This window comes from Labrus mixtus, chromosome 2 (genome assembly GCF_963584025.1).
Source record: "Labrus mixtus chromosome 2, fLabMix1.1, whole genome shotgun sequence".
Classification (NCBI taxonomy): Eukaryota; Metazoa; Chordata; class Actinopteri; order Labriformes; family Labridae; genus Labrus; species Labrus mixtus.
The window spans coordinates 10,550,710-10,578,119 of record NC_083613.1 but is presented as its reverse complement, the minus strand read 5'-3'; the positions used below and the strand labels follow the sequence as shown (position 1 = coordinate 10,578,119).

At 40.8% G+C, this 27,410-nt stretch overlaps 1 protein-coding gene across 2 annotated transcripts; it reads left to right on the top strand.

The window, feature by feature from the left end:
- The first annotated feature begins 1,301 nt into the window (after nucleotides 1-1,301).
- Nucleotides 1,302-26,764, top strand: ccdc85al (coiled-coil domain containing 85A, like). 2 transcript variants are annotated; one of them, XM_061051243.1, is made up of 4 exons: nucleotides 1,302-2,017; nucleotides 3,297-4,383; nucleotides 24,617-24,674; nucleotides 26,535-26,764. In XM_061051243.1, exons 1-4 carry the CDS (start codon nucleotides 1,772-1,774, stop codon nucleotides 26,551-26,553), a joined length of 1,410 nt encoding a protein of 469 aa, XP_060907226.1. In that variant the 5' UTR covers nucleotides 1,302-1,771; the 3' UTR covers nucleotides 26,554-26,764. The 2 variants fall into 2 exon arrangements, with proteins under 2 accessions (XP_060907226.1, XP_060907237.1); XM_061051254.1 differs by lacking the exon at nucleotides 24,617-24,674.
- The last annotated feature ends 646 nt before the right edge of the window (nucleotides 26,765-27,410 follow it).

Below are 27,410 nucleotides of genomic sequence, written 5' to 3'. Positions count from 1 at the left end.
GAATTATTTTTATTTGAACATATGTTCAGATTTAATAATTCCGGTGATTTAAAAAAAAAAAATGTATGTTCTATTTTAATGTTTATTTTCTTTCTTCTGTCATGATGCTTTTGAAGTCTTGTGTGAAGCACTTTGAATTGCCTTGTTGTTGAAATGTGCTATATAAATAAACTTGCCTTGCCTTGCCTATTGCTATGTGCGACAACGTTTTATTAGACGATTGTAAGTCGTGTATGTGTGCGTGTTTCCCCCGTTACTTAGGCCTATAACTCCAGTCTATTCACCTTGTAGGCCAAATCGGCTGCTACAGCCTAGAGACTGACCTTTGACTCGGCTGTGCTTTTTACCAATTGCAAGTAGCCTAATTTAAATTCAGACCTGCAAGATTGATGTAGCATACTTCAATTAGCCTTAAGACTTCCATTGTATGCTAGTATACATTGTACTTCTACTCTGTAGGCCTATTTTAGATTTAAAAAAAATGTTAGCCTAAACCTACTTTATTACATTTTTGAAAACATTGAGGATATTTGGCAGTGTTTATTAGTATAAAATACACGAGAACATAATCGCAAATATATTTTAAATATAAACGTAGTGTCCATCTGGTCACAAAAGCTCTGATAGGCTATCCTTCTTGCAGCTGTCCATGGTGCTGGAATGAAACCAATGAAACTGGCAACATGCCGCTCTGTCATGCTGCATTCAAGACGCACGGCGGAATGGGAATTATTGTGTGTTTGACAAAAACGTTCACGAAATATGCATTATGGCTGAAATTTCCAGAAATTTAATGAACTGCAATTGATTTAGCTATTAAGGCTACTTTTAAATACACACTAGGCAATTGTGAGAATATGCTTAAATAGCATATGCCTAAATAAAGTGACATTAAGGATCAATTGCTTCCTAGTCTTATTGATTTGATTTTTTTCCCCCAAAACAGCATTTCATAGCCTGTTGCTCGATGTTTAATCCTATAGCACCACAACGTTTGTGCTGATTAGCCTAGGCCAATCTTTGTGCCTATTTTTTTCTTTATTTAGTGTTCCGTTGGTTTAAACACATGTTTAACGATGCACCAGGTTCGGAGTAGCCTGGCTCTAGGTGTAAGAACCAATAGGAAACATTCATTTTCAACTTACAGTAGCAATTTACACAGAATGTTTGGACTCCATCTGAACGTTAAGTGGCGCTGTAACCAAGCTGTATTTCCTATCTGAAGCCTAACCCCTGGAGAGAGAGAGAGAGAGAGAGTGGAGAGAGAGAGAGAGAGAGAGAGAGAGAGAGAGAGAGAGAGAGAGGAGGGCTGGCTGCTCCCTCTCTCGTCGTCTCTCGGTTTCCTCCGTTTCCAGCGGACGCTCTCTTCAGTGTTAACTTACAGGCGGCAGGTGTGTTCTCCGACAGTCAGCCGAAGCTTTTCTACACTTTGACAACGTTTTGGACCGATTTTGGATACTAAACGGAGCCGATAAGTCCCACTGCAAGTAGGCTGACTACACTATAGGCTACACCCTGGCTGTGAGGATGTTGCAGTGGTAGACAGTGGAGCATCTTCCTCACTGTATCGCACTCAGCCGGCACCGTCAGCTGTTGCTCTAGCAGAGAGTGGGAGAGTCTGGAGCAACAAAAAAAGGCCAAACTATGCGACTGACTTTCTACCGGTAACCGTTTTCCTGCTTCTGTCGACTCTTGAGCGGATGCGAGCAGAGGTTGTCAACGAGCCTCTGGTTATTTTCTGCCGTTTTTCGGTGCCGGAGGAGCTGTGCCAATGGAGAAAGCGACTCCGCCGCCCCAGCCCCAGCTCCAGCTGTCGATAGCGAAGACAGAAAGTCCTGCGGAGGACATCTCCGGTCTTACCGACGAGGAACTGCTCAAGTGGACCAAAGATGATCTGGTGCGACGGCTGAGGCGGTCTGAGGCCGACAAGATGAGCGTGATTCTGGACCACGGGAATCTTATCCGGGAGGTCAATCGCAGCCTCCAGCTGCACTTGAACGAGATCAGGGGGCTGAAGGTGAGGGGGCGCGCATCGGTGAAGGATGAGATCATAGGTTTGGAGCGCACCTGAGAACGCGCATATCAGGAAGGATGTTCTGCTGTTTGAAATAATCTCTAGACACATGTTATAGAAAGGATGGTTACGTTGAAGTTCCTTGGGCCTGTATCAGAATCTCAAATTGACCCTGTGTACACAGTTTTTCTGGGCATGCTTAACCTCAACAGGCTCCTTTTTATCTAACTCTTTGATCATTTACTTTATTTATGTGCTAAAAATCAAAGAAAGTTTAATTAGGGGGAATGGACACCTTTGACCAACATTAGGGGATATATATCCTTGCAACTTAGATTATTAAACCAATAACAAGACGCACTAATGCACCAACACGCCATAGAGCTGTAAAAAAATAAAATCCTCATGAAGTGGCTATGCATGTCCCTCTGAAAATCTACTGTTCTGCCACACACAAAATCAGGCGACCAGATCTCGCCCTGTTTTAGCAACACAAACTTCACATTCCTTGAACATTCCTGCACATAAACCCACAGCGTGGGCAATACAATTAGATGTTGTTCAACATTGCATTTGCACAAGAAGTATATGAAAGCTTTTTTTGTTTCAGTAAATGCCTTTGTTTCCGCACTCTCACATCAAGAGCAATTGGCACAGTGTCCAAAATGTTTACAATTAAAGTAGAGACCCAGCCTGGGGTAGCCCCAGATGGAGCACAGGGGGATTATTTGCCTTTCTTGGTCACCTCTCCACCCATCCGAGGTGCCTAATTACACAGGAAAGAGCTGGGGGGTAAAAGAGGGAGAGAAAGGACAGGGGAGAAATGAAGGAGATTGTAGGGAGGTGAAGAAGGGATGTTTAAGTACACTTTGCTGGTGTGTAAAATGTTCAGGGCGTGTAATTTCATTTCCCGAACCCATTCTTATTGCTGTGTGTGGCCTCTCCATCTCCTACATAGGATTCTGCTCTGTGCACTTCACATTGAATAGCGACTCAACGCTTTCCTGGGAAAGACAGAGAGGATTAGGATTTCATTTCATTATGATTGCATACAGCGTCTGACTGAGCAGCACTGAAATGGATTGAAATTGTTAAATACATGCTGATATACCTGCGACTTAAATTAATCAAAATCAAATAATTTTGTTTTGTACCAAATCAAAATTACATTTGGATCTTCCTGGAATGATCAGCAATGTCTAAATGATGATGCTCCCTAATTGTCAGTTGAACTCATCTCTCGTTTTCTCTTGTCCCCCCCCCCCCCCCCTCTTCCTCTCAGGACATCAATCAGAAGCTGCAGGAGGACAACCGTGAGCTGCGGGACTTGTGCTGTTTCCTGGATGACGACCGCCAGAAAGGAAAGCGTGTTTCAAGGGAGTGGCAGCGTTTGGGACGTTACAGTGCCAGCATCATGCGCAAAGAGGTGACCCTCTACCTCCAGAAACTCAAGGAGCTGGAGCTTCGACAGGAGGAGGTAATCAAGGAAAACACAGAACTGAAGGAGCTCTGCCTGCTGCTGGACGAGGAGAAGGGAGTGGTAGGTGGAGGTGTTGGAGGGGGAGGGGTAGGGAGTGTAGGAGGTGTAGGGATGGGAGGGTGCCGCAACTCCATAGATAGCCAGAATAGTTTGCTACTGGTGCCTGGGCATGGGCTCCTGATGAGAGACGTAGGAGATGGGAGCAGCACCTCCAGCGCAGGGAGTGCTGACAGCTCCGATCACCCTCACCACAAGCAGCCTCACCTTGCTCCAGGGGCGGGCGGAGTTGGGAGCAGTGGTGGTGGGAAAGGGAGCCCAGAGCTTGTGCACAAACCAAGGTGTAGCAGTATCAGTGGATTAGCAGGCGGAGGAGACAGGGAGGTGTCCAGTCCTGTGCTCCCTACTGGCCGTCATCGGAGTACAAGCCTGGAGTACCCATACACTCTGCCACAGATCTGCCGGCCCCGCTGTGGCTCCATATCCGTGCCTGACCACAGTAGAGTCATGCGGGGTCTCAGCCCAGAGAAATATGGGAGGAACATGGGTGGGCGGAGTCCAGAGCAGCACCCCAAGCACCACAGCTCTGATCTCCTCCTGGGCCAGAGGCAGCACTTCCTGGGTCAGGGAGGCAGCGGGGAGCTCTATCAGAGGCACAACAGAAGCAGCATTAGCAGTACTGGCTGTGGGAGCCCTGAACCCAGGCTGGCACATTTAGGGACCACTGAGCACCATGAAAAGGTCCATGGGGGCAGCCCTGAAACTCACAGGCACCATTACAGTATGAGCCCTGACCATGTGAAGTTTGGCAGCCCTGTGAGGGAGGGGCAGAGGAGAGCGGCTGGAGACGAGCTGTCACCACACCATCGAAGCATTTACAATGGCATGAATGGTAGGTGGGTGTGCATTCATGGAAATGTTTCATGTAGTAAGTGCATGTAATGGGATCACCCTTTTTTCCCCAAGAAACCAAAACATTCTCATACAGCCCCATAAATGCAGAGGATGACAGCATGCAACTTATTTTTCACTTTAGCAACAAAATCCTTTCCAAGTTTTTCAGTTCTGTTATTTTCTTGTTTTCTCCATGTGTGATTAAACACAAGGTTAGACCAAGTGGCAGCCCCTGGAGTTAAAAAATCAAGCCAAGAGTAAGTACAAAAAAAACTACAGTTCCTCAAGTGTCCACTTGAGGCTGGCTGCAAAAGCCAAGGAAGTTCCTTTAACACCCACGTTAAAATGCCCATTTTGACAGCAGAAATAATTATGTTTACAGCCTCAAAATACGTATTTGGTATCAATAACTCATATCTTTAATGTACCAAATTGTACAGGGGTTGATTTATGTCATCCGTTTTGATTATTTTATTATTTATTTGAGTTTTGTATAATTATTGGTGAGAGCGTTGTAGCTGTTTGCCAGGAGGCTAAGGCTCGTCCCAGCTCTAGGGCTTTGCCAGTTGCTACTAGGATGACCGAACGTTTGTTTGAAACAACATTTCCAATATGGTGATCATCATTATTGGGCTTCAGAAGTATGCTTCAGAAATCAATGTGAAGCATCACAGAGACTAAGTCCATCTATGATACATTCTATGGGTTAGACTCTTTTTTCTTTTACACATTTAATGAAAAAATGTAGGTCATTGAACTTACATAAATACAGCAGAAATCAAGTATATCCTCTGTAAATGTCTCTCTAAGTCATGACTGTCTACAATGAGTGAAAAGTCCTGTGTTTATGGACGGGACGGCTGGCGTATAAAAGCCGTTTTAGTCAAGGAGAAGAATGTCATACTCGCTGCTTATTTAGCTTTAAGCATGTACCCATTTTTAGATCACGGTCATTTGGTGTAAATTTTCAGGCAAAGTGAAGCTACGAGCTAACTCAAGAGTGCTACTATATGCCCGCGAACATTACAATGCAGGCCACATGCAATTGTAGCTCAAGCAAAAGACAATTATTCTTGCGCTTGACTCCATTGTGCAAACGTGAGACGAGGGGGTGGTTGGTGGTATTTGTGTGGAGGAGAGCGGAGGCTTCAGTATGGTGAAGGTGTGGCCAAACAGCAGTTTATTTTGGTTTCATGAAGGTGCTCAGGGGCGACATCTACTGGATCAAAAAGTCGCACATTCTTCCTTTCTAAAAGAAGAACTGCTTAATGTGTTCATTTGAAGGCACTTATTTGATTGAGAAAATGGAGATGCTCTTCCTCTTTCTGACTGTTGCAGAATGTATATCATTATTGATTTTTTTGGTGGTCTCTTGAGGAATGTGGGTTGGCTCAGTGCATGAGAGAGAAAATCAAGGGTTTAGAAATATTTATTTTACATGTCCTGTTTCTAAGTTGAACAGATTCTTCTCAAATGGCCTGTGATCTGATTTCAGAGGAGTGTTTCGACTCTTGGCACCCAAAAAGGCACCCACACGCTTCTCTTGGACGATAGATAACCCCCAAATCTTTGCGGAAATTATGCCTATCACTGCAAGATCAGCGTGTGTTGAGGGTGTCAGAGAGAAGGAGGGATATCAAAGTGTAGCAACTTGGCTGCTGTTTAAATATCCCACAGTGGTTGATAATGATTTCAAGAGTCCTGGGAAAAAAAAGTGCTGAGTGGCACAGAGCTGGCAGAAGCTAAAGGACAAATTCCTCAAGGTGAAATATCTGCCATACATATCACAATCCAAACAAAGCTGAGGGAAACACACACCAAGGAAGGATTTCAGTTTCCTCTCGTGAAGTGATGTCAACAGTTATGTGATACGTGCTGCAGTCTCTGAATGATAACATATTCTTATTGATTACTTGAACTGACATGCTTTGTTGTGAGCGGACAATAACAAATAATAACAAAGCTAGGACACAAATGACTGTTTACATAGTGTTCTATCTTTGCTAGCATTAGCATTTAGCATTTTTTCATGATGATGAGGTTACTCAACAAGAGGAGTACTCAGTCGGTGAGACAGTTGTATAATGTCATCTGTGACATTGATGATGTAATGTTGATGTCATCATCGGGGTAATCTCACTTGGTTCTGAAACAGAACAATTTGGATAGAAAGTCTCTTTAAAAAAATGATATCATCATGTAAATCATTTGAGAAGTCTAATCTCTCACCTGCGCTGCTATAATCGTTGTGGGCATTCTTTCTCTATGTCCTCTATGTGTATACAATATAAAATGAAATTGATGAAATGCCCCTTTAAGACTTACAAAACAGCCACTGTATGTTAAGAAATGACAGGAGTGTAGTAAACATGCTCTCTATTGCCATTTCTCAATCTCCCCGGATTGCAGCAGATTATTACAGAGACACAAACAACTTTGATTTGGACCATAGTAGTGTTTCTATTTTTGCTCTCTGTGCTCTCTGAAGCTCAATGAGATTTCAATCTTGATGTAACCTGAGACCCGTATGATGTCTGCAAAAGGCCACGTTGCATTAATGCCTTACAAATCCTTAATTGGAAAATGTTGTGAGTGCACCGGGCACTCACTGGCCCTGAAGTCTGGTGCTTTGCCAACTGTGGCATAACTGTTTGTGAACTTAACACAGAGAGAAATGCATGCAGCAAACAGCCATTAACCCGATACATAGATTATTTTATCACGCCTTTGGGTGAGGGAAATTTGAGTGTGTGCCTGTTGCTTTAGAGTCACATTTGTATATCATGACTAGTTGTCAGAAATGCTCTCCATCTCAAACTCAGAAAAATGTCCCCTTAGGCTCTGACGTGGCTCTACTGACCTGACAAGGACACTTACGTCAATTGTCACAACACAATATTTACAGTGAGATGAAGACATGCAATCAACACTAAGCCAGAGGTTGAATCTTTTTTAGTTACTGAGTAAGACTTTTGCTGACAAATTACAATCCACAAACAGGTCTCTATAAGACACAGATAACAGGAAGGGGAATTATTATAGAACCGTGAGGTAAGAGAAGTAAAGAGGTCAGCTTTTTTAGTCATGTCCCTGTCTGTCATCCACTGACCCATCCTTACAGCCATGTCCTTTTTTTGGACAGCGAGGGAATTTAATTCCTGTGACGATGTAGTACACTCTACTCGCTTGGATTATTCTCTAAGCCCTTCGCACAGTATTATTTCATTTTTTTATGTACTTGTGTATCCGCTTGTGTGTGGATGTGCCACAGTGTCCCATCCAGGGTCATTGTAGCTGTGTAGGTCTTTCAGACAAATGAAGGTCTCATGTTAACTGTCGAGTGGCACGTTAACGTTAAGCTCGGGCACTTTTCAGCACAATTCATGACAAACTGAAAACGAAAGCAGAGCGACACTCCAACCTCTGCAGCCTCATAATGAAATCAAGTTTTGTCATTTTTAGGGGAGCTTATCACATACAATATATACAGTGTTATGTTAACAGCCAGGACAAAGGCATGGCCCCAAAAATGACTGAAAGCAACAATCTGTTGCTATACAAAATGTCAAGGACGTTTAGTTTGAAGCAAAAGAAGAACAACATTAGCTTCCCATCCCCATGTCAACAACATAGATCCTAAAAACAAAAAAAAACCTGGCATCACTGAAGCATCACCATGCCATTTAGATAATTCTGGAGTCCTAACTGCATAAACAAGTTAATAACTGATTAGTTAGATTAGTATGATTATTACTGATTATTTTACACAGATAAGCTTGTCAAATTAATAAATAAATATTGTCTTTGGCCATTTAAAATGTTGGCCTGTGTAGATTCTCTATATGGAATCAGGCAGTATAGATAAAAAAAAGAAACCCTGAGTTCAATTGTGACCTAGATCAAATGTGTCCATCTTTCCATGCAGTAGATTTGCTCTTATAGTGAAGATAATCAGCTGTGCACTGTAGTCTCCTGACCCAGACTGCAGGGTTGAATGTTGGCTAAGCCGAACAGATCTCTGCACTGCAGAGGGTCTTTTTCAAAAAGATGAGAGACTTAATCACGTTTTCTGCTTTAGCAATCACAAGTTCTGCTTATTAGCTTAAGCCGCTCAGATGATCTGGAGGAGAAAAAAAAGGACGCATGGGGAAAAAAAAGACATTACAGTGTGTGAATAAACTCTGTCTTTGTGATTCCAATGAATGCCACACACTCACACACACAGTGTTTAACATTTACTCTACTATGACTCGTCTCCCATGCCCTGCAGCCTTTAGCTGCTGTTGCTTCGTGTTGTATCATGTTTTTTTGTAGTTTAAATGATAAGAGAAGCAGGCAAACAACCAAAAGGTCATCATAATCGTAGCTATTTGTGCTTGAGGTTAAAAAAGGTCTGCTCCTCTATAGCAGCGTTTTTTTCATTTGTTGCCTAAAATGTTAACTTTTGGTGGCACATTTCCTCAGGTGTATCTTTTAAAAAAAATCAAAATTAGAGTAACTTCAAGGTGGTTGAAAGTCTGTCTGTATGGAAAGGTCATATCTACTCAACTCATCAACATAAATGATACAAACTAATAGAACTGAGACTAAAGCTTTATATGTGGGGCAGAATTAATTGTGTTCAAAGACAATCCCTGTGTGGAGATTACCATAGCAGGATTCTTGGACAATAAAAAGCGGTTACAAATGCCTTTTTTCAAGTCATTTTCTTATTATGAGAGCATAATCACAAATATAACTTCCTGTTGAGTTGGATAACTATAATGATTTCACATTTAACACGTTTGGCTGAAGTTACTTGAGTATAAACTTCCTCAAAGTTCTCTGACCCGACTCCACACAGAATTTTCACTAGAGGGCTGGCAGGAAAAAGTCTGGGTGAACTTTTTGCTGTTTGCGTTCACATGCAGCTCACAATGAACTTTTCACCATCTGACATAAGCTCTGAGTACCATATAGGATGAAATACAATACATTTACAGCCCACTACTCATATTTCCCAATCATCATCGGCCACTAGGCCAACAGCTCCAAGCAAATTTCAGTGATTCTTTGAGTAATAAGAAGTTTATCACTGCAAGAACTTCAGATTAATGCATTTGCTGAAGTTTAAGAACAAATGCCCTTTTTAAGTACAGTTATCTCCAAAGTGTGAGATGCAAAATGATTTGATCATCAACAAAAGACTGAATGCACGTGGAATTTGTCAGTGAGGAGCAAAGTGACTTAAATGGTAAATTCTGATATATTTGCCAACAAACAGCTTTATTATTCAATGTGGGGAGGATATTCAGCTTTTTCCATTTCTGAGCAGCTTATCGTTGCATTTTTTGCCTTCGTTTTATAAGTTTTGTAATTTGAGATCTCATTCTACTTGAATTAACTCATCACGACGATGTTCCACATCCCTTTGTTGTCAATATTTATCACATTGTTGAAAAGAAAAGTTAGAAAAAAGGCTTTTGAATATTTAAAAGTTACAATGCATTTTAAAATCGATACATCATAATATTTGTAATTGTGACATTAGTTCAGTCCAGCTCCTCTGGCTGTGGTTTAGAAATGCTGCCGTCTGTTAGTGCAACAGGAAACCATCACTGCAGCTTTGGCCTCAGATAATGCTCTCCCTCTGTCCCAGAGAAAGCCTGGCTATCTCTCTTTCTTTTGCTCTTCTCTTTGTCTTTCTCACTCCTTCCATCCAATTTGTGAGCAACCAGCTGTCGGACAGAGAGCAAACTCTGATTATAGAGCCCTCTTTCCGGAGGAGGATGTACAGTTTGCCAGGCTGAGCTTAGCTGAGGATCGAGAGGTTGAGGAAGTATTTGAGTGGATTACTGACTATTTTCTTCTCCTTCTTCTCCATCTTTTTCTCCCTTCTTCTCTCTAACACATCTTCTCCTCTCACTCCACTCTACAGCTTTCCTCCTCACTCTTTAGCCAAGTCCATGGATAGAGAGCATCCCCTTGACAAACTGTGAAGTCTCACAGCTTAAGCAGCCTGGAGAAATTCAAATGTTTGTCACAGCTGCTTGGCATAAAAATATTTTTTTGGCGAGAATTAGACTGCCCTAACTCCAATGGATTAGTATTATTACCAGATATCCTCTTCTGCATCCCGGCTTTATAACTTTCAAGTCATGTTCAACTTGCTAAACAGCATTGTGAAGACTGATTAATTCAGATGTATAATTATGTATTTCTATCAAAAGATTTAGTTTTAAACATCAGCATCAATCGATATTTATTTGTACAGCGCCAATTCATAACAAATGCTATCTCAAGACGTCTTACAAGAAGCAGATAAAAGCCCTTACTCATTGCTTTATTACAAAGACCCAACCGTAATCCATCATGAGCACAGCACTGAGCAACATTTAGCAAAGTTACAGCGGCAACTGAAAATGTCCTTTTAAGAGGCAGAAATCTGGGGAAAATCAGAATCATGATGAACAGCTATCTGCCGAAACTGCTCTGGGCTTGAAAGATGAGATAGAGGGAGATGCAGGAAGAAGGATAGGGACAAAAGGGGAGGGGGTCCATAGCAGCAAACTAGTATTCCACAAATAAAGGTGTAATTTTTCACCTAAAATGGAGGGACTGGTACACAAAAGGATTGCACTTCCTTTTTAAACCTGTGCAAATGAGACAAAAAATACACTCTCTAATTCACAAACCACACACAAATGGTTAAATTCACCCCTTACTGCGCTACAGAGCAAATTGCATCGCTGTACACCGGTGTTCTTTGCGCAAACTTTCCAGTAATCGGAACATCTATTCTGCCTTAGTGCTGCCAGAAGCTAAACTCTGGTAAATACACAAACATTTTATACAAGTGTTGAGAAGGTCTGGGTTGATACACAGGGCGGATATGGGAGTGTGTTTTTTTCTAGACAAACTGCTCTTGCTGGCTAGTTTAAGTAAGGAAGCTTGTTTTCTAATGCAGTGAGACTTGTATCACATCTATTAAACGTACAAAATTGTATGACAATGTTTACATTAAAATATATAATTCATAAGAAATTGCCTGAACCCACGTTATATATGTTGTTTTGTTGAGTACTTACTGTACATTACCTAAAATATTTCCAACAGTTATCAAAGCCAGATAAATCCATAATTTATTATTATTATTATGATGGGATTAGCAGAGAGAACTCTCATGATTCAACTTTTGTTATTGTAGTATTGATTGAGAGCCCCCTGGTGGTGGAATCTACATATTGTATCTTTAAGATTCGCCTTATCATCTACATGTGGCTGAAATTTAGCTCTGTAATAAAGAGGGCGCGCATTGCATCTCTTTGAAGAGGGGATGCTGACATCTTGTCAACACAGTGACACAGAGTCAAACGGGAGCAAACCACACAGAGCAGAATTAATTTATGGGTGTGTTGTGGTTGAGTATAATTTTTGGGTAATGCTTTGTGAAATGGATCTTTAGACGGAGCACGTACTGGGTGCAATCGATGTGCAATTCATGAAGCTATTAGCGACCAATATCCATTCTTATTGAATTCCCCTGTGAGTAGATGAACCCTGCTTGATATCTTCCATTATTTAAACCAGAAGAGGGATAAGAAGAGGTGAAAAAAATCCAGAGATAGTTGGAAATGAGGCCATCTGAGCAAGTGATTTTCAAGGTGGATGTCTTTATCATAACCTTGCGAAGGGGGAAATGTTAAATGCTGTCATTGAATTTGTAATTACACCTGAGACCAATTATCCCAAACACCCTTGCCTTTAGGCCATCAGAGCAGCCGTCAACTAAGGTTTGCATGATTAGGCATTTTGTTTATCTACCTCTGGTGCATTTCATTGTCAGTTTTAATCAAGCTGCCAGCTTTGACTATAAAAGTATCTACTACATGGAGCAATGAGCCATTTGTTGCCTTTTTTGCCTAGAGATACTCAACAAATGCACATGATTCTTTCCGTCCAATACCCATAATTCCTGCCAAAAACACACGCCAGCAGTAATGTCAAAGGGAAATGAAGTGTGAAATCTCTCCAAGAAGAGAACAAAATTATCTTCTGCTAGCTAAATTATAGATTAGGGAGAGGCAAGAGAATGATTATGTTCGAGTCTTGAGGAACATTAGCAGTGTCGTGTGCATGTGTGTGCACTTTGGTACTCCGCTTGGTAAAAAAGTGTAGTGATTCATGTAAAAAGATGAAAATATATACCTGTATTCTTTTAACATGTTGGGTAATTAGTGTATAGCGATTTGCCCCACCAGTAGCTCCTAACTTGCTATGTGAGTTATGAAGTAGGCTCGGCATGAACTAGCATCACTCAAGCTCAAACCCCAGAGGTATGTGACAAATGTTCCACTGTCGCCTCAGTCATCCGGTAGACATGCAAACTCAGTGGAATGGATAAGAGTCTTAGTCCTCTTATGCTGTGCCAATGGGGAACGGCCCACTGAGCTGAGAAGAAATTAGCTTGCTAGGCCAGATAATTAACTGGAAGTTTAGTGGCTGCCATGTATGAGGGCAGGACTGGGCCTGAGGGGACTTCTGTCAGTCCCAAAGTCACCAGCAGTAGCCACGTTTAACTGCCTTACATTTACTTGGTTGTAGCAATGTTGCATGCTGGGAGCTGGCAGTTTGAGAGCGTCAGGTGATTAGGTGGGAAAGAAGGCAGCAAGTTGATCTGGACATGTGGAGCTGATTTGTGTGTGTGTGGGGGGTTAGTCTTTCTTGGGGAACAAGTGGGGAGGCTCCAAGGAAAATATAGGCTGGGAAACACTCCCGTTTCAAAGATTTCTGAGAGAAAAGTCAGAGTTCTGATTTTAATCTCAAGAATATTACAAACTCATACCCCAAAATATTTTTTTCAGTAGGCCCAACTTTTTCCGTTCAAACCATTTTTTAATACGACAAAAATATAAGCAACAGAATAAGAATGATAAGAAAAAAACATTGTCCTGGGATTCAGAGTTTGAGAGGGTGCCCATTTCTTTGCTCCCCTTGTTCATTATTCATGAATTCAACAGCCATGTTCTTTAAAAGTCAATCACTGATGTGACTTTTTCTGACCTTTAAACTCCTCAGAATTCAGTCAATCAAAGTGACACTGCTACCGTTGCATAAGTGCCAAGTACATTGAAAGAACTGTCCTGTCAAGTCTGAACCATTAACTGCATATGTGGAGTGAGTAAAGCCTACTGGTTTCAAAAGTAAACCAATGCATAACTCGTCAACGTGCATTCTTTAATGGCCATGAGAGGAGCACCAATGATTGCAAAGATCAGTAAAATTTCATGACACCAGATAGAAAAATTAACCTCATTTGATTTACTCATCTTAGTAAAAATCTCCTAATGAGTTTGTGCTCCCTATCACTTCTAATCCTACTCTGTTACAGTAGACTTGATAAAAATGCATATTCTTTCTTTAATGCTTTGTCAGCTTTTCTGTTGTGCATTTCTATAGCTTGATCAGGCAGCAGTGATGAGTCGCTTTGTAGATGTCAAAGCTGTGATGGTTTTAACAGCCCCACCATCTGTTAGAACAGGGATAGAAAGTGAGCTTACTAATCGGAAACATAACATGTCAAAACTGCTTCAGCGGACAGCATTATCCTTCCATTACACAACACTCAGGATAAAGTATCAATTTCCTGTGGCATTAATTTATCTCCTGCCATAATGTACATGATGTGCATTTGAAGTAGTGTCTCTCTGATGAGAATGACAACCACACATGGGTAGCTTCCATTATTGTGGATGGATGGGCTGATCCAGGCAGCATGAAGTTATTTGCACCACTATTATAATTTTTTTTCGTCATTATCTCTCGATTACTAGTTCCCTTTCACAGATGTCTTTTGGTCTGTTAGATTGTCTGTCAGAGATATTTAGAACAATTTAATCCGCCCCACTGAGCCAAAATGGCTGTCTCATTTCCTTTATAAAAACGACCTTTAATTACCTCTTCTATCTGGCTCTGTGAGAGCATTCGATGCAAGTTAAATATGTAATTAAAGAAATATTCTTTGTTGCTTTGAATTGCAGTTGATGATAATCTTCTATGCAAGATGTTACCTTTTGAACGTTTATGTAAATTCCAGCTGATAAAGATGGGTTCTTCTGCCTCCATTTAAAAAAATTCAGCTTTTTATTGATATCTACTGTATTCATACTTCACTTTAAATCATGTGATAAAGTAATTTTATTTCATACAACAGAGTGATTTTTACATCTTTAATGTGACTGAACTGGACTGAAATGTGCAGAATGTTAAGAGCAGAGTCATTAAATGTCTCATCCTCACCCAGCTAGAACCCTGAGGTACACCAGTGCTGATAAGAACTCACCCTTTAGGATCTATATGATGAAATATGAACTCATTTCTACATTTCATTGCATTGTTACAAAGCAAACGGCAACAAATGTTTTTTAATTATCTGATGTAATATGTTACATTATTTATACCAGAACATAAAGGGCCCTCCAACACAACACAGCCCTATGATTGGTTGTTTTTCATTAAGAGAGAGAGAGAGAGAGAGAGAGAGAGAGAGAGCCAAATGTGTAAACATGCATCACCCTGAGGACATGGGTCATCAAGGTCCAAACACTTGCGGGAGTTGAATAGAAAGGATTCATTAAAAGCAGATCGCCAGCACTAAAGTACTGGGAAGAATTTGTGGAATCTTTAAAAATGCTTAAAAAAAAATTACCAATATGGCATTTCATCCCCACCCATTTGAGCCTAGCCTGTTATATTATTCAAAAGCACTGTGGATTGATGGGCGATGGCATGTTAAAATAGGACAACAGCAGTTTATCTTGCAAATGTCATCTTAAATATTTAATTTACCCTTGAGAGTCACTGCAGACACGCATGCAACAACAGTGGGATTGACAAGACGAGTCCTTGTATGAAGAAAGCGGAGGGAGGATGTGGGGGCTTTAACATGGCGGACGAAAGTGGCAAAGGATGACTTGTAGTCTGATGTTGTGACAGCATTTGCTTTTATAAATCTTTCTGACAGTTTTTGCTCTGCTCTGTTGTTCTCTTGTTGAATCATGAATCGTGTAGAAATGCTGGATTTCAAAAGAAAGATTGAACATTTTAGTGCCGACCCACCATGCTCAATTGGGTTAGGATTAGGTCATAATCTTCACCATTAACTAGTTGCTTATTACCATGCTAATTAGTAGCATACTGGTTGCTTATTAGTAATTATTAAACGCTTATTAGTACCTTATTCTACATGACCATAGTCTATAGCAAACATGCAATTAAGTAACTGCGTATTTCCACATTGTCCGTGTGCACTGCGTTCAGTCAGTGCGTTTTTTCCCCATCGAACGGCGCATGCCCTGCCCCACTGGGTCTGTTTCTAGAGCGTGAGCGCAGCCATGAGCCTCTGTACACACAAGGTCACGTGGGAATTAAGACAAAAACGTGCAAACAACAGGTTGCTTTGCCTTTCTGATGAGGATTTCTTGTTCCTTTGGTGGTTGTTTTGATGTCAAGTTGATAAAGTGAGTGCGTATATTGTGTTTTATTTTGAAATTGACCGGACGCTCTGTGCGTTTCCATGTCTGACTTCCCGTTCGGGTCGATCTGTTCTGTCCAGCTTGACGTGTGCTTGCAGCGTGCTCCTTCAAAAATAGACTTGGAGCATATTTGAAATTTGCTGGCACACTCCGGAGATGGGCCACGGCTCTTGCTGTTGAAACAGGAGCACGGACGAGAGTCGCAGCAACGCGGTGCACACTGACTATGTGGAAATTGGCAGTGTTTGCCCTCAAGTAAATAGTAAGTTAGGAAGTATTTGAACATGAATTTCTCTATATTCTTTTGCTTAATTTTACCTTATAAGAGTCACACTAAGCAAAGCATACTAAGATCATTATTCATGTTCAACAACTTCCTAACTTACTATCAATTAGCAGTGATTTGGAGGGTATTGAGGGAAAACTCTTAGTTAATTGCCCATTAGCTGCCAGTACGCCACTAATTAGCATGCTAATAAGCAACTAGTTAATGGGGAATATTGTGGCCTTCATTTAAAGTTTTGCCAAATCTCTTTTTCCAATGTGTCCTGGTCAAAGCAGGAAGCAGCACAGTTAAAGTTTCTGACAAACAATGATCATCCAATTAGAATGATTAGTGAAAATACAGACATGTGGGGAGTATGTATCGTTTTGCACATGGTTACGAGAGTACTCTCTCGCTTGATAAATGTGTGTATCTGGCTGTGTCCCTGAAATCACCAAGGCAAAACAACTGCACACACGCACACACACAAACCACACACAGCGCTTGTAGGCCTGATCAACCTACAGGGCACCAATTATCCGGCTCTACTTCAGTGAGTTTCATGCTCTCATCTCTCCACAGTCTCCTTCAGCCTCACAGAGAGACTGCAGAAACCACGGCTTTAAGTTATTTGCCTGTTCCTTCCTGCTGCCATCACTCACTGCATTACAGTCCTCGCTCAGTGGTCAGAAGATACTTTGCATTAATTATAGCACTTTAAGAGACAGATTTTGCAAACTTTTCATGGATTTTTGCACAATGCATTGTCTAATGTGACAACAAATGTGAGCTTAATGCAAGTGCTGTTAAATTAACTTAAGGAAGGATTTCAGTGAAGTTAGACGCATTGTATTTGCATAAAGAACATTTAAGAGACTATTAGAAGACCATTGAAGAAGTTGGTATTAGGGAAATGGGCTTGTAAGCACTCCACCAAGGCAAAATGGCTTTATACCTCCACTGTCATGTTGATGAGTCAAGCTGTTTCCTATACTGTATGGATTTACAATTGGGAAAATATGTTTATTTCCCATCAAGACTCACATCTATACATTTACCTGCCAATGGCTTGTAAGCCAAAAAATGTTACCAGCCAAAAGCCACAAGAATTAGATACAATGTCATTAAAGAACGCGCTGTAGAGAGTAACAATACATTTAGTCTCTTGTACTACATTTAAAGTGATGGTATCATTTTGAGGATATTGTAACCCTCACCAAGATGAATACAATAGCCAGAGCATTTTGTTTTTAAGGATTTGGGAGGAGGCTTAAAACATTCAGAGTCTGTTGTAATGACCAATTTGTCATTATTATTTATGGTCAGTGGATTCATTCTTTTAAAAGCTTTCTGTGTTTCAGTGGCAGAAACACAGGTTTCATATCCCTGTATTCAAATATTGTCCAAAGATTTTATCTAAATCTTTAGTTAATAAATTTTTATAAAGAAACAAAATGCTATGGTTTATCAGTAAGTACAAAACGTCAACGTTAACTTTTATTTAAAATTTATTCCTGTACTCTTACTTATAGGAAAATCAAAAATATATATTTTAAAATAATCTTTAATTTACTTGAATTTAATTTATTTTTAAAAATAAAAAATGGTGATAAAATCGTATCATGAATCAGCATCGTGATATCGCACCATGAGTTTAGAGTATCGTTACATCCCAGGTTTGATATTAGTAATGGAAGTCATGCTTGTATTACAACTATGTTTAATAAAAAAATATATCTCCTTAACTCAAAGATGCTCAGTTAATTTCTGAGCATCTCTACAGTCATGCCAGTGGTCAGATGTCCCTCGTCTGGCATCCATTTTTGGAGGAAAACCCCCAAGGCCCAGTTAACTGCACCTTTGTTTGTTTTATTCCAGACAACTTTTATGCTCTGTTTAATGTTATTGATTTAACTAAGAAAGACACGACAAGGGCCTCTCCAGCACTGACGGACAGCTTACCGATCATGACTGACAACCAGAGTATTCCCTCAGCATGTCGGTGCTCCAGTCAAACACCAAAGAGATGCAATCCTGCAGACCTGAAGTGGTATCGACTTGAAGTCCTGCCTCACAAGTCTAGGCTCTTTCTGTGAGACGGTTAGCCACAGAGCAAACACTGACTTGACTCCATAAATATCCTGCATTGTGTTTCCACTCGCTGTGTGTGCTGTGGGCACACATACTATCTGCATTATGCATTCAGAACTTGCCCTCATGCTCCACAGTTGCACATAACAGCACTGCAGCTGCCTGAGGGACGTCAAGACAAGTAGCTCTCCTGCCAGGCAGCCTCGCCGACTGACTGACTGACTGACTGACTGACTGACTGACTGTCTCTCTGATTGTCTGACTGACTGCTAGCTAAACGGAAGGTCACTGATCTACCGTGCATCTCTACAGGCTTTCCTGCCCAGCCAGCCTGAATAATTTATGTGGCAGATTTTGAGGAGATCTGAGGGAACGGCCATGTGAAATTACCTTGCATTGATCCTGAAAGTTGAGAGAAGGAGAGGAGAGAAGGGGGGCGACAGATCAAAGAGGATTGAGAGATCAGCAGCGCTCAGGAGAGGAGCTTCATGAGTTTACCGCCTTGATTCAGACATCAATAACAACTTCATTACCGGTATAGGTTATATAAAGGTGCCACATAATTATTTCCAGAGCTTATCTTTTTTTTATTTATTTGAGTCAGGCAACCTTAGATAATATTACATATTTCACCAATTTTAATAAAACAAAGACAAAAGCATCTTTAAAACAGCCCTTGATCCCTTATATGAACTGTGAGATTATGAATGATATAGAATTAGTAATTGGTGTCTGGCTGAGGAGAGAGAGGAGTTCCCCATCCAGAGCAGTGATTTATTCCGTGTGGGAGCAGTATCTCCCTGGCCAATCTCACACACCTCTTTGTGGGGAAATTTAGAGCTTTTCACTCGAGCCGTGGTGTACAGAGGTGGAGTTTAAGGGAGCTTAGGCCCCACATTATTCCGGAGTAATCACATTATCTTTATACTCGTGCTCTGAACCTCACAGAAACCTCTCCCCCCCCCCCCCCCCCCCACACATCGCTCACATCCTGTCAAATCCAATTTTGGTTTTAACGGCCTGCCCATAACTAAATCAACAAACACCGTCCAAGTGCTGGATGTTTTCACACTTTCTAACTCTCCTTGAAGAGGTCACAGCTGCTGGGAAGCATTCAGAAAGACAAAGTTCCAGTGGACGTTTATGAAGTTCACTTCAAAGGGATTCTCTGGATTTTGGATTTGGGTATCAGCAGCCAAGCCCTACAACCCTGTACCGATTGAACTAACTTCTGAACCATTATTTAAATGTACAGTCCTTGTTATGTTGGTTCTTTGTAACATAAACCTCTTTGTTGTGATTTAAAGATCAGCCAGACTGACAGATACAATGCACTGCAGGTAAAACTTATCAAGAATGTTTGAAACTGATGTGGACGTCCCAGAAGTCCCGAATGAGCTCAGAACCAGAGGAGTCCACACCTTAATAAAGCAGGGTGGTGACTGAGCCTTGTGGACATGTGTTTATTATGATAAAATCATCTGGAACACATCTGGAACTAATCACATCGTTTGGTGTGACTGATAATTATTTCAAGCTTATTTAAGGATCTCAAGTTTGTTTTTCAGATCTCCACTAACACTTCTGTCAGGACGTGATGTCGTCTGTGTGTATACAGTAAATGTATCCATCACAGTATGTTATGTTCAGAAAAAGCTTCAAATAAAATACCATGAGAAAGGAAAAGCTTCTTTTACACCTTCTCTAGACTTTTCTTTATGGGTTTCTCTCTAAAGGGAAGGCTCTTTATCAAAACAAAACAAATTATAAAACAGAAGTTTCTTCAGGTAAAATAATGCCAATGCTGTTAGCCCAGTAAAGGTTTTTTCTGTTTTTGTGTTAGCATCAAGCTAACTAACTAAAATGTCCAACATGGTCTATCGGTGAGAAAAAAATGTTTGTCTGATTGGAACAGGACTTGCACCTTGCAACGTTGTAGTGGCATATGTTTTTAAGATTATTGTGCCAGACGGAGGAAGACACCACCTCACGTAAACAATGGAGCCGGCAGTTAAATTTGAAAAACAAACAAACAAACTTTAATAATACAATACTTGCCCTTTTAAGTGTTGGGTGAGGAGATGTCTGGGGAGACGCCATCAACATGAGTAGTGTATTCTTCAGCACGAGCTGGAGGTATGGATCATTGTTGTTCTATGCAGGTGTCAAGCGCACATGTGCGGGTTGCGTCCTGCCGCCGTAACCACTACTGTCCACTTTTTACTGTCCTCCATCGTCTATTGTGGTGCAGTTATTGTAGTCACACAAGACTTCCTGCCAGACCCTTTCATGACATAATCATCCAGATTTTAAATTCTAAATATCAAACACCTTTGAAATAAATCAGGGCGTCCCGGACAATCTCTGAACAGTTTGAGGAGGCTAAAATTTGATCATTGTACTTCTCACACTACAAGATAATCTGGGAAGATAATCAGTTCCAAGCAGCCTTGAGTCCAAATTGTCAGGAAGGAGGAATGGGACTTCAAATCAGCCTGATTATACTGCAGTGTGAGCCAGGCTTTATAGTGATTGGTCAGTTTTGGAGGGTTAGGGTAAGGGGTTATGTGAGTGCTGTGATATGATGCCTTGTTGAGAACATATAAACAGTCTTCTTATGTTCTACAAATTGCTGATAATAAAGAAAACTAAATGGAAGAACGTTTTCCTCCACACGGATAGAGAAGCAGCGCCATACAAAGTCTTCTGCTTGATAACAGTGATACAAAGCATTGGAAATGTACCCAGCATAATTAAGAGCGTGTTTGCCAGTTTTGTGTTCATACATTTTAAAATGTATGAACACATCCATTTAAAATCACTGCCGGGATGTCATTAACAGGCAGTTTTTGTATCGATCTATCAGAGCATGTTAAGATAAAGTCCTGCATTAAAATGCATCATCTACTCTAAACAGCTAGCAGCTCCACTTCCTGTACTCTTTGTGTGTTTGTTTGTTTGTGTGTAAGGAGGAAGGGAGATGTGATCATGTGTTTTCCACTCTCTAACCATCTCTATGAGCTTTGCCTTAGCCGTGAAATCAATTCCAATACACACACCCTGACCTCCAAATGAAAATACCCTCCAGCCCACTGCTGCAGCCCCCGACTCATTCGAGGGGTTTTATACAGTATCTGTGCCCTCCTGCCTCATACCCCTCCCCATATGAAGATAAACAGAGTGAGGGAAGGGGCGGGGAACTTAGTGAAGGTGGCTACAGGAATCTTTAACAGAACTCTGCGGTCACAAGAGCGTTATGAATCTTTAATGAGAGATGTTAGCGCGCCAAGGAGAGGAAATGTGCTGAAAACATGATTATAGGCTCATGGGGAGGAAACCGTTGGTGGAGAGAGAAAGAGAAAGAGAGATATCAAGCAGGGGAGCAAGGATAAAAGAATTATTTTTGAAGGGTAAAAGAGGTTAGGAGATATAATAGTTTTTAACAATTGGACTTCTTAAGGCGAAGCTGGATTTAAATTCTGCACCGAACCAAGTTTTGTCCAGATGTGCTCAGAGCCAAAGAGTATGAGTGAAAATAAATGTGTTGTGTGCGTTCCATCAGCTTACGATCAAGTTTATTTAAATTGGCAGCAATACTTAGAACAATAAATCAACAGGAGTCTTCGGTCAAGGTTTTCAAGATAGAGTCAAAAGCTTGTTTTGTTAAACATAAGTTTGAGTTAGTGTGATGTTTTAAAGGGCTAAATCAGTCAGGTCCTATATGGACTCTTACAGCTAAATGCAACACTCTTCATTAATGTGAAGTGATTAGATACAGTGGCTTGAAAATTGTTAATTAGATATGAATATATTGTGTAATATAAAATATATTGTAAACCTTTAGATTAATTTTTTGCCTTTGTTGGAGAGGAAGGAAAGTTGATAGAGTCAGAAAGTGGGCAGAGAGAGAGTGCAACACACACAAATATCTGCATTTTTTTAAACGCTCCCAGGGTGGTAAAGATGGCAACACTCGCTAGTCCTGCGAGGAGCTCCAGACGTTTCTGACTTCAAATATCAAGAGGCTCTGGAAGCCCATGTACACTGCAGTGACAAAAGCTGCACACTTTGTGGATAATTGTCATAAAAAGAGATGTTCCGATGTTTAGTTAAATGTACAGTTCAAATAATTCTTCAGTTGTTATGTTGACTGAAACACATGGACACCATGATTCATTTTACTTTTTGTGTCGGGCCTCCCCCATCCCCCCAAAGAAGCTGTAAACCTAGGGGAAACACATATCAGAGTGATTATATTAATTGTATTGAATATAAAGCAGTTTACATTTGATAGACTCTGAAAAACATGGGCAAAGTCTCAGTGACATCACCCACTGGTTTCTGAAGCAGAGTTTTGAAGTCCAAAAAATGTCAGTGGCCATATAGGGCACCAAAGGAATGGGTCCTAAAACCCAGAAGTGAGTAAGCATTTGAGCGCTATGGGGTCTATCCTCTAAAAGTCAATGGGAATTATGAATGAGTTTGTGGTTAGACACCTGAAATAAGGTCTGTGGTAAACACAAGCTTAAGAGATGTTGGTGTTTTGTTAGACGAGATAAACTACGTTAGATAATACCCCCACTTGTGGATTTTGAATTTTTTACGCGTCCTTAAAAAGGCGGTTGCTAACAAGTGGCTAAATGAGTCTACATAGTCCGCCTTACAGCCTCTAGTCGTGTTTTTCAGTGCTCTTAATTTGCTCTTGCAAATATTAGGTTAATAAACAACTTAATAAGCTACGGTTTCGCTAACTTGTCAAAACTGCTGATTAGATCGATGAAGCATAACGGTAGTGACGTCAAAATCATCCGACCGTGGTGTAGTTCGCTTGTAGCATAACGTTAGCTTTTTACTTCTGTCGGCTGCATTAATTCTTCAAACATCATAAAAATGGTGTTCATCTGTGAAGATTATTCCGCTGAACAAAACGCCTGCGTATCAGAAACGTGTGTTTGCCACAGAGCTTATTTTCTGCAATGAACCAAAATCCAACGCAAAAATCCCATAGGCGAATTCTCAGAAGACCCCATGGCGGTGCTAGTTCCGGGTTGGCCTACAAAAATACGTCATTTAGATTGTTCTCTATTGGAAATGCTGTCTCAAACTAACTTTTGGTCAACAACACGCAAAGAGGTAGAGTTGAGGCGGGTCTTTAGCCTCCTGGAAAACAGCTACAATGCGCCTGGCTTTCAGTCAAATCAGCCAAGCCTCTAATTATGGATAACCCTTAGCCTTTATATAACTAAAACAGATGAATCATACCCCTTTACAGTGTGTATAAAAAGAAAAACACTTTTTTATACCAGGCTGTGGACACTCGAGGAACTGCAGTTGTTTGTACTTCAGCATCAGCTTCACTTTTCAACACAGGAGGTTGCCGCTTTGGAATAACATGGAACATGGAACAGGTTATCTTCCACGATGATCAATGAGAGAAATGACCCACGGTCAATAAGTTAGCAGCTGTGCAGACTTGCTATTGGAGGGATTGACAACCCACTCCATATTGGACAGCACTCTAAGAAGACCCTCCACTTAGAGTGCAAGCATGATGTGGAGAGGGTGTAGGGGGTGGTTTGAAAAAAGGCCCATTACAATTTACTATAACTATAAATGACTTTACTCATAGTCCGACTAGAGATTAACAAAATCTAAATTGTAATCAGGCAGTAGCTAATTGGTCAATGTGTTCTGACCCTGTAGCTCTTTGTATCAATGGTTTTTCTGGATGTTACCAAAATCTTTGGGTTTGCACACAATGAGGTGCTGGTATTGTAGTGGTTAGTGCGGGCACCCCATTTGCGGAGGCTGTGGTCCTCCGAATGGGCGGCCTGGGTTTGAGTCTTGCATTTCTTTCCCCTCTCTCTCTCTCTCTCCCTGATTTCTGACTCCATCCACGATCCATAAAAAAAAGCCCCAAAATGCCTCTTTAAAAAAAAAGGTTTGCACATGTTCATGTACATTATGATTCATATTAAGCCACACAGTGAAGGTGTGTCTCTCTGCTTGGTGTCACTTGCACCACTGCAGCAGAAATTGAAACAGATGAGAGGGGATTGTGGAAATGTTATAAATGCTGCTCTACACAACCCATTATAAAGTGTGGGCCTTACAGTATGACTTACAGTAACAGCAAAACTTCTAATCAGGATCGTTTCTTCTGTCACATAATGCTCTGAAAGCAATAAGAGGTTTTTGTAAGATATGGAAAAGTAAAATGAGCATGACTATGTTTTTAAGCGTAATTTTCCCTTGTTTTGACTTTCTAAACAAACAGACATCAACTTTAAATCATTGGATGCTTCCCCCTTTCAAAACACATTTAAAGTCATCTCTCCCTCTGTTTCTTTTTTTTGTCACAGCTTTGATATCAGCCGGCTGCTGCACCAACAACTGTAGAAATGTCAAGCTATGGGACAGGTAAGAAGCCTAGTCTGCCTTGTTTCTTCTTCATGTACCATCTTTGTGGTAATTAGAATCTTTGGAAGAAGAAAAGCCAATGAAGGTCACTTTGTCTTCTTTCCACAAGGGCCCATAATCCTGTAATTAGCTCCCATCATTCTATTTCACCTTACAGTGGAGCCGTTTAGCTGAGCTTAGAAATGCATTTATTAGATTTTACAATTCGATTTGAGGGTAGTTGTCAAATGATACACTAATGATAATATTAAAATATTCATCATTCTGGTTTCTTTTATAATTAGAAGATGATCAGCACACTATCTCTGACTTATATTCTGTTATGATCCTGTATCGTTGCAGGGTCAGTGCTTGTATTAGTCCAGTGTACCTGCTCCAGATGAGTAATGTGTTTGCATGCTTGGTCTGGCCCAGGTGTAATCACAATGGGTTTACCGTGGGACTACAGAGTTAGAGGTTACTCTATTCTTATATCTTGTCCCTTTGTGTATCCCATGTCTTCAATCATACCCAGTGGGAGGTCAAGATGGCTCTGTTAATATTTGATGACGGCATGACATACCTGCCCCTAAGGGATAGACACGCCCCCCTGGCACCTCCTGTCACAGAAACAAGCACACACGCACAGTCACACATGTTTTTGGCAGTTATTCTCAAACACTCTTTTGATTGTACTCCCATACGTTCTGACTTAAATTACCTGTGGTGTCTTCCTCCTTCATATTTCACAAGTCTTTTCACCTTATCATTCCTATGCTGACAGTCCCTTTCTCAGCCCACTCCCACTTACCCCATACATAAATATCAATGACTAAGGTAAGGTGAGGCAAAGAAGGAAGCGTACTTTATGTCAGTAGAAGATTTAAAAGCAAGCCACAAGTATAATGCTCACATTGCAGTCTGAAGTCGGGTCCCCTGACTCTCTGCTGTGGTGCATTCAGCACAGATGAGAACAGACGGAGCTGTCACTGATAAGCAACACACAGGCTTACTGTCTATCTATCTATCTATCTATCTATCTATCTATCTATCTATCTATCTATCTATCTATCTATCTATCTATCTATCTATCTATCTATCTATCATCTATCTATCTATCTATCTATCTATCATATATATTTATTCATCCATCCATCCATGCATGCATCCATTCATCTATTTATGTATATTTTCATCCATTAATCTTTCATCCATCCATCCACATGTATATTAATCCATCCATCCATCCATCTATCCAATCCTTCATCAATCCATCAATGTAAATGTGAATTCAACCATCCATCCATCTTTTCAACCATCTATTTCTCTTTTCGTCCATCCATCCATCAATCTAGCCATTTCTCTTTTCATCCATCCATCCATTCATTCATCCATTTCTCTTTTCATCCTTCCATCCATCCAATTCAATTTGGGATAATTGACGTTATTTCTAAATGTGGGATTATGACTTTTTAAAGAAGTTTTTCAATGTATTGAAGTTGTACATTTTTTAGGTACATTTATAATATTTGAATCTTTGGCCTTGTCACTACCTAATAAGAATATGTTTATTTTGCTTACTCAGAAAGTGGTCTCCAATGTTTCTACATAATGTACAACAGTAGTTTTAGCCTGGTTTATCTAATCCTTCTCATAACTGTTGTAGTACTTTCTTAAAGTTGATAAAAAGTGTTTTAAGTTTTATATACTGTATGTATTTATAGTGATAACCTTTCCTAGTGCTGAAAATGTAACATTAGGGTTATTTTCAAGTTCAGTCACTAGTTTTTTGTTTGTTTACCAAAACAGTCTAAAACTGAATCCTCACAAAAGTTCAACTGTATCAATAACATCTCTTTTTCTTGTTTTATTCCTGTGCAGCTTTGATGCCTCCTCTTGACCACAACTTGAGAAGCTAATCTCCTCAAACGGAGGGGGTGTCGCAGTGGTACAGCCACGCTGCATCTCTGGCCTTGAGTATCACGAGGGTCCCTGGACTCCACCCTCCATGGCTCCAGATTAGGCCGTCGCTGCGGGATCATCTGTGTCCAAAGCCCTGAAACAGCCTGCCTCCATGTTTTTATTTCTACATATCGGGACCTCAAGAGAAGGGGGGGGGGGGGGGGGGGGGGGGGGGGGTTTGGAACATGGTATTCCTTAAGTACCATTGGTAACCTTGTGCAGACTGCTGCAGCTAAAAGGACTGGGGTGGATATCTCTTCCTGCCAAATATGACATGGCTACCTACCGGCAAGCACCCAGAGACAGGAAGGTACGCTTTGAGAAGATGATGAGAGAGGACTCTGCACTGTCTCTGCTGCCGCCCTCTGTTTACAAATGTAGATCATTGGTGGAGAAGCACATAAGTTGAACTTAATACACTGTGCTGTTTGAAACCTTTTTTCATTTTCCCACTCTCCTTCCTCCTTTCTCCTTTTTCCTTCCCTGGTTTTCCACTTCTCTCCTCTCATTCAAGTAGAGATAACAATCATCTTCCAAGTGTGTAATGAGACTGGTGTAATGTCATGTTCTGTCTCGCAAACTCCAAATCCAGCTGATCACATTACCATCATCTTCAACTTTTTTCAGCAATTTCAAGGGAACAAAACAAAAACCATATTTGTCAAAAATGTTCTAGCAAAGAAAAAAAAAACTCTTCCTGTGTCTTAAACCGAGATGGTCGACTATAGCTGCTGACAGATGTTCTAGTTCTATAAGATGCAATGTTCAGGTGTACTTTTTCTGTTTGGTTTGATC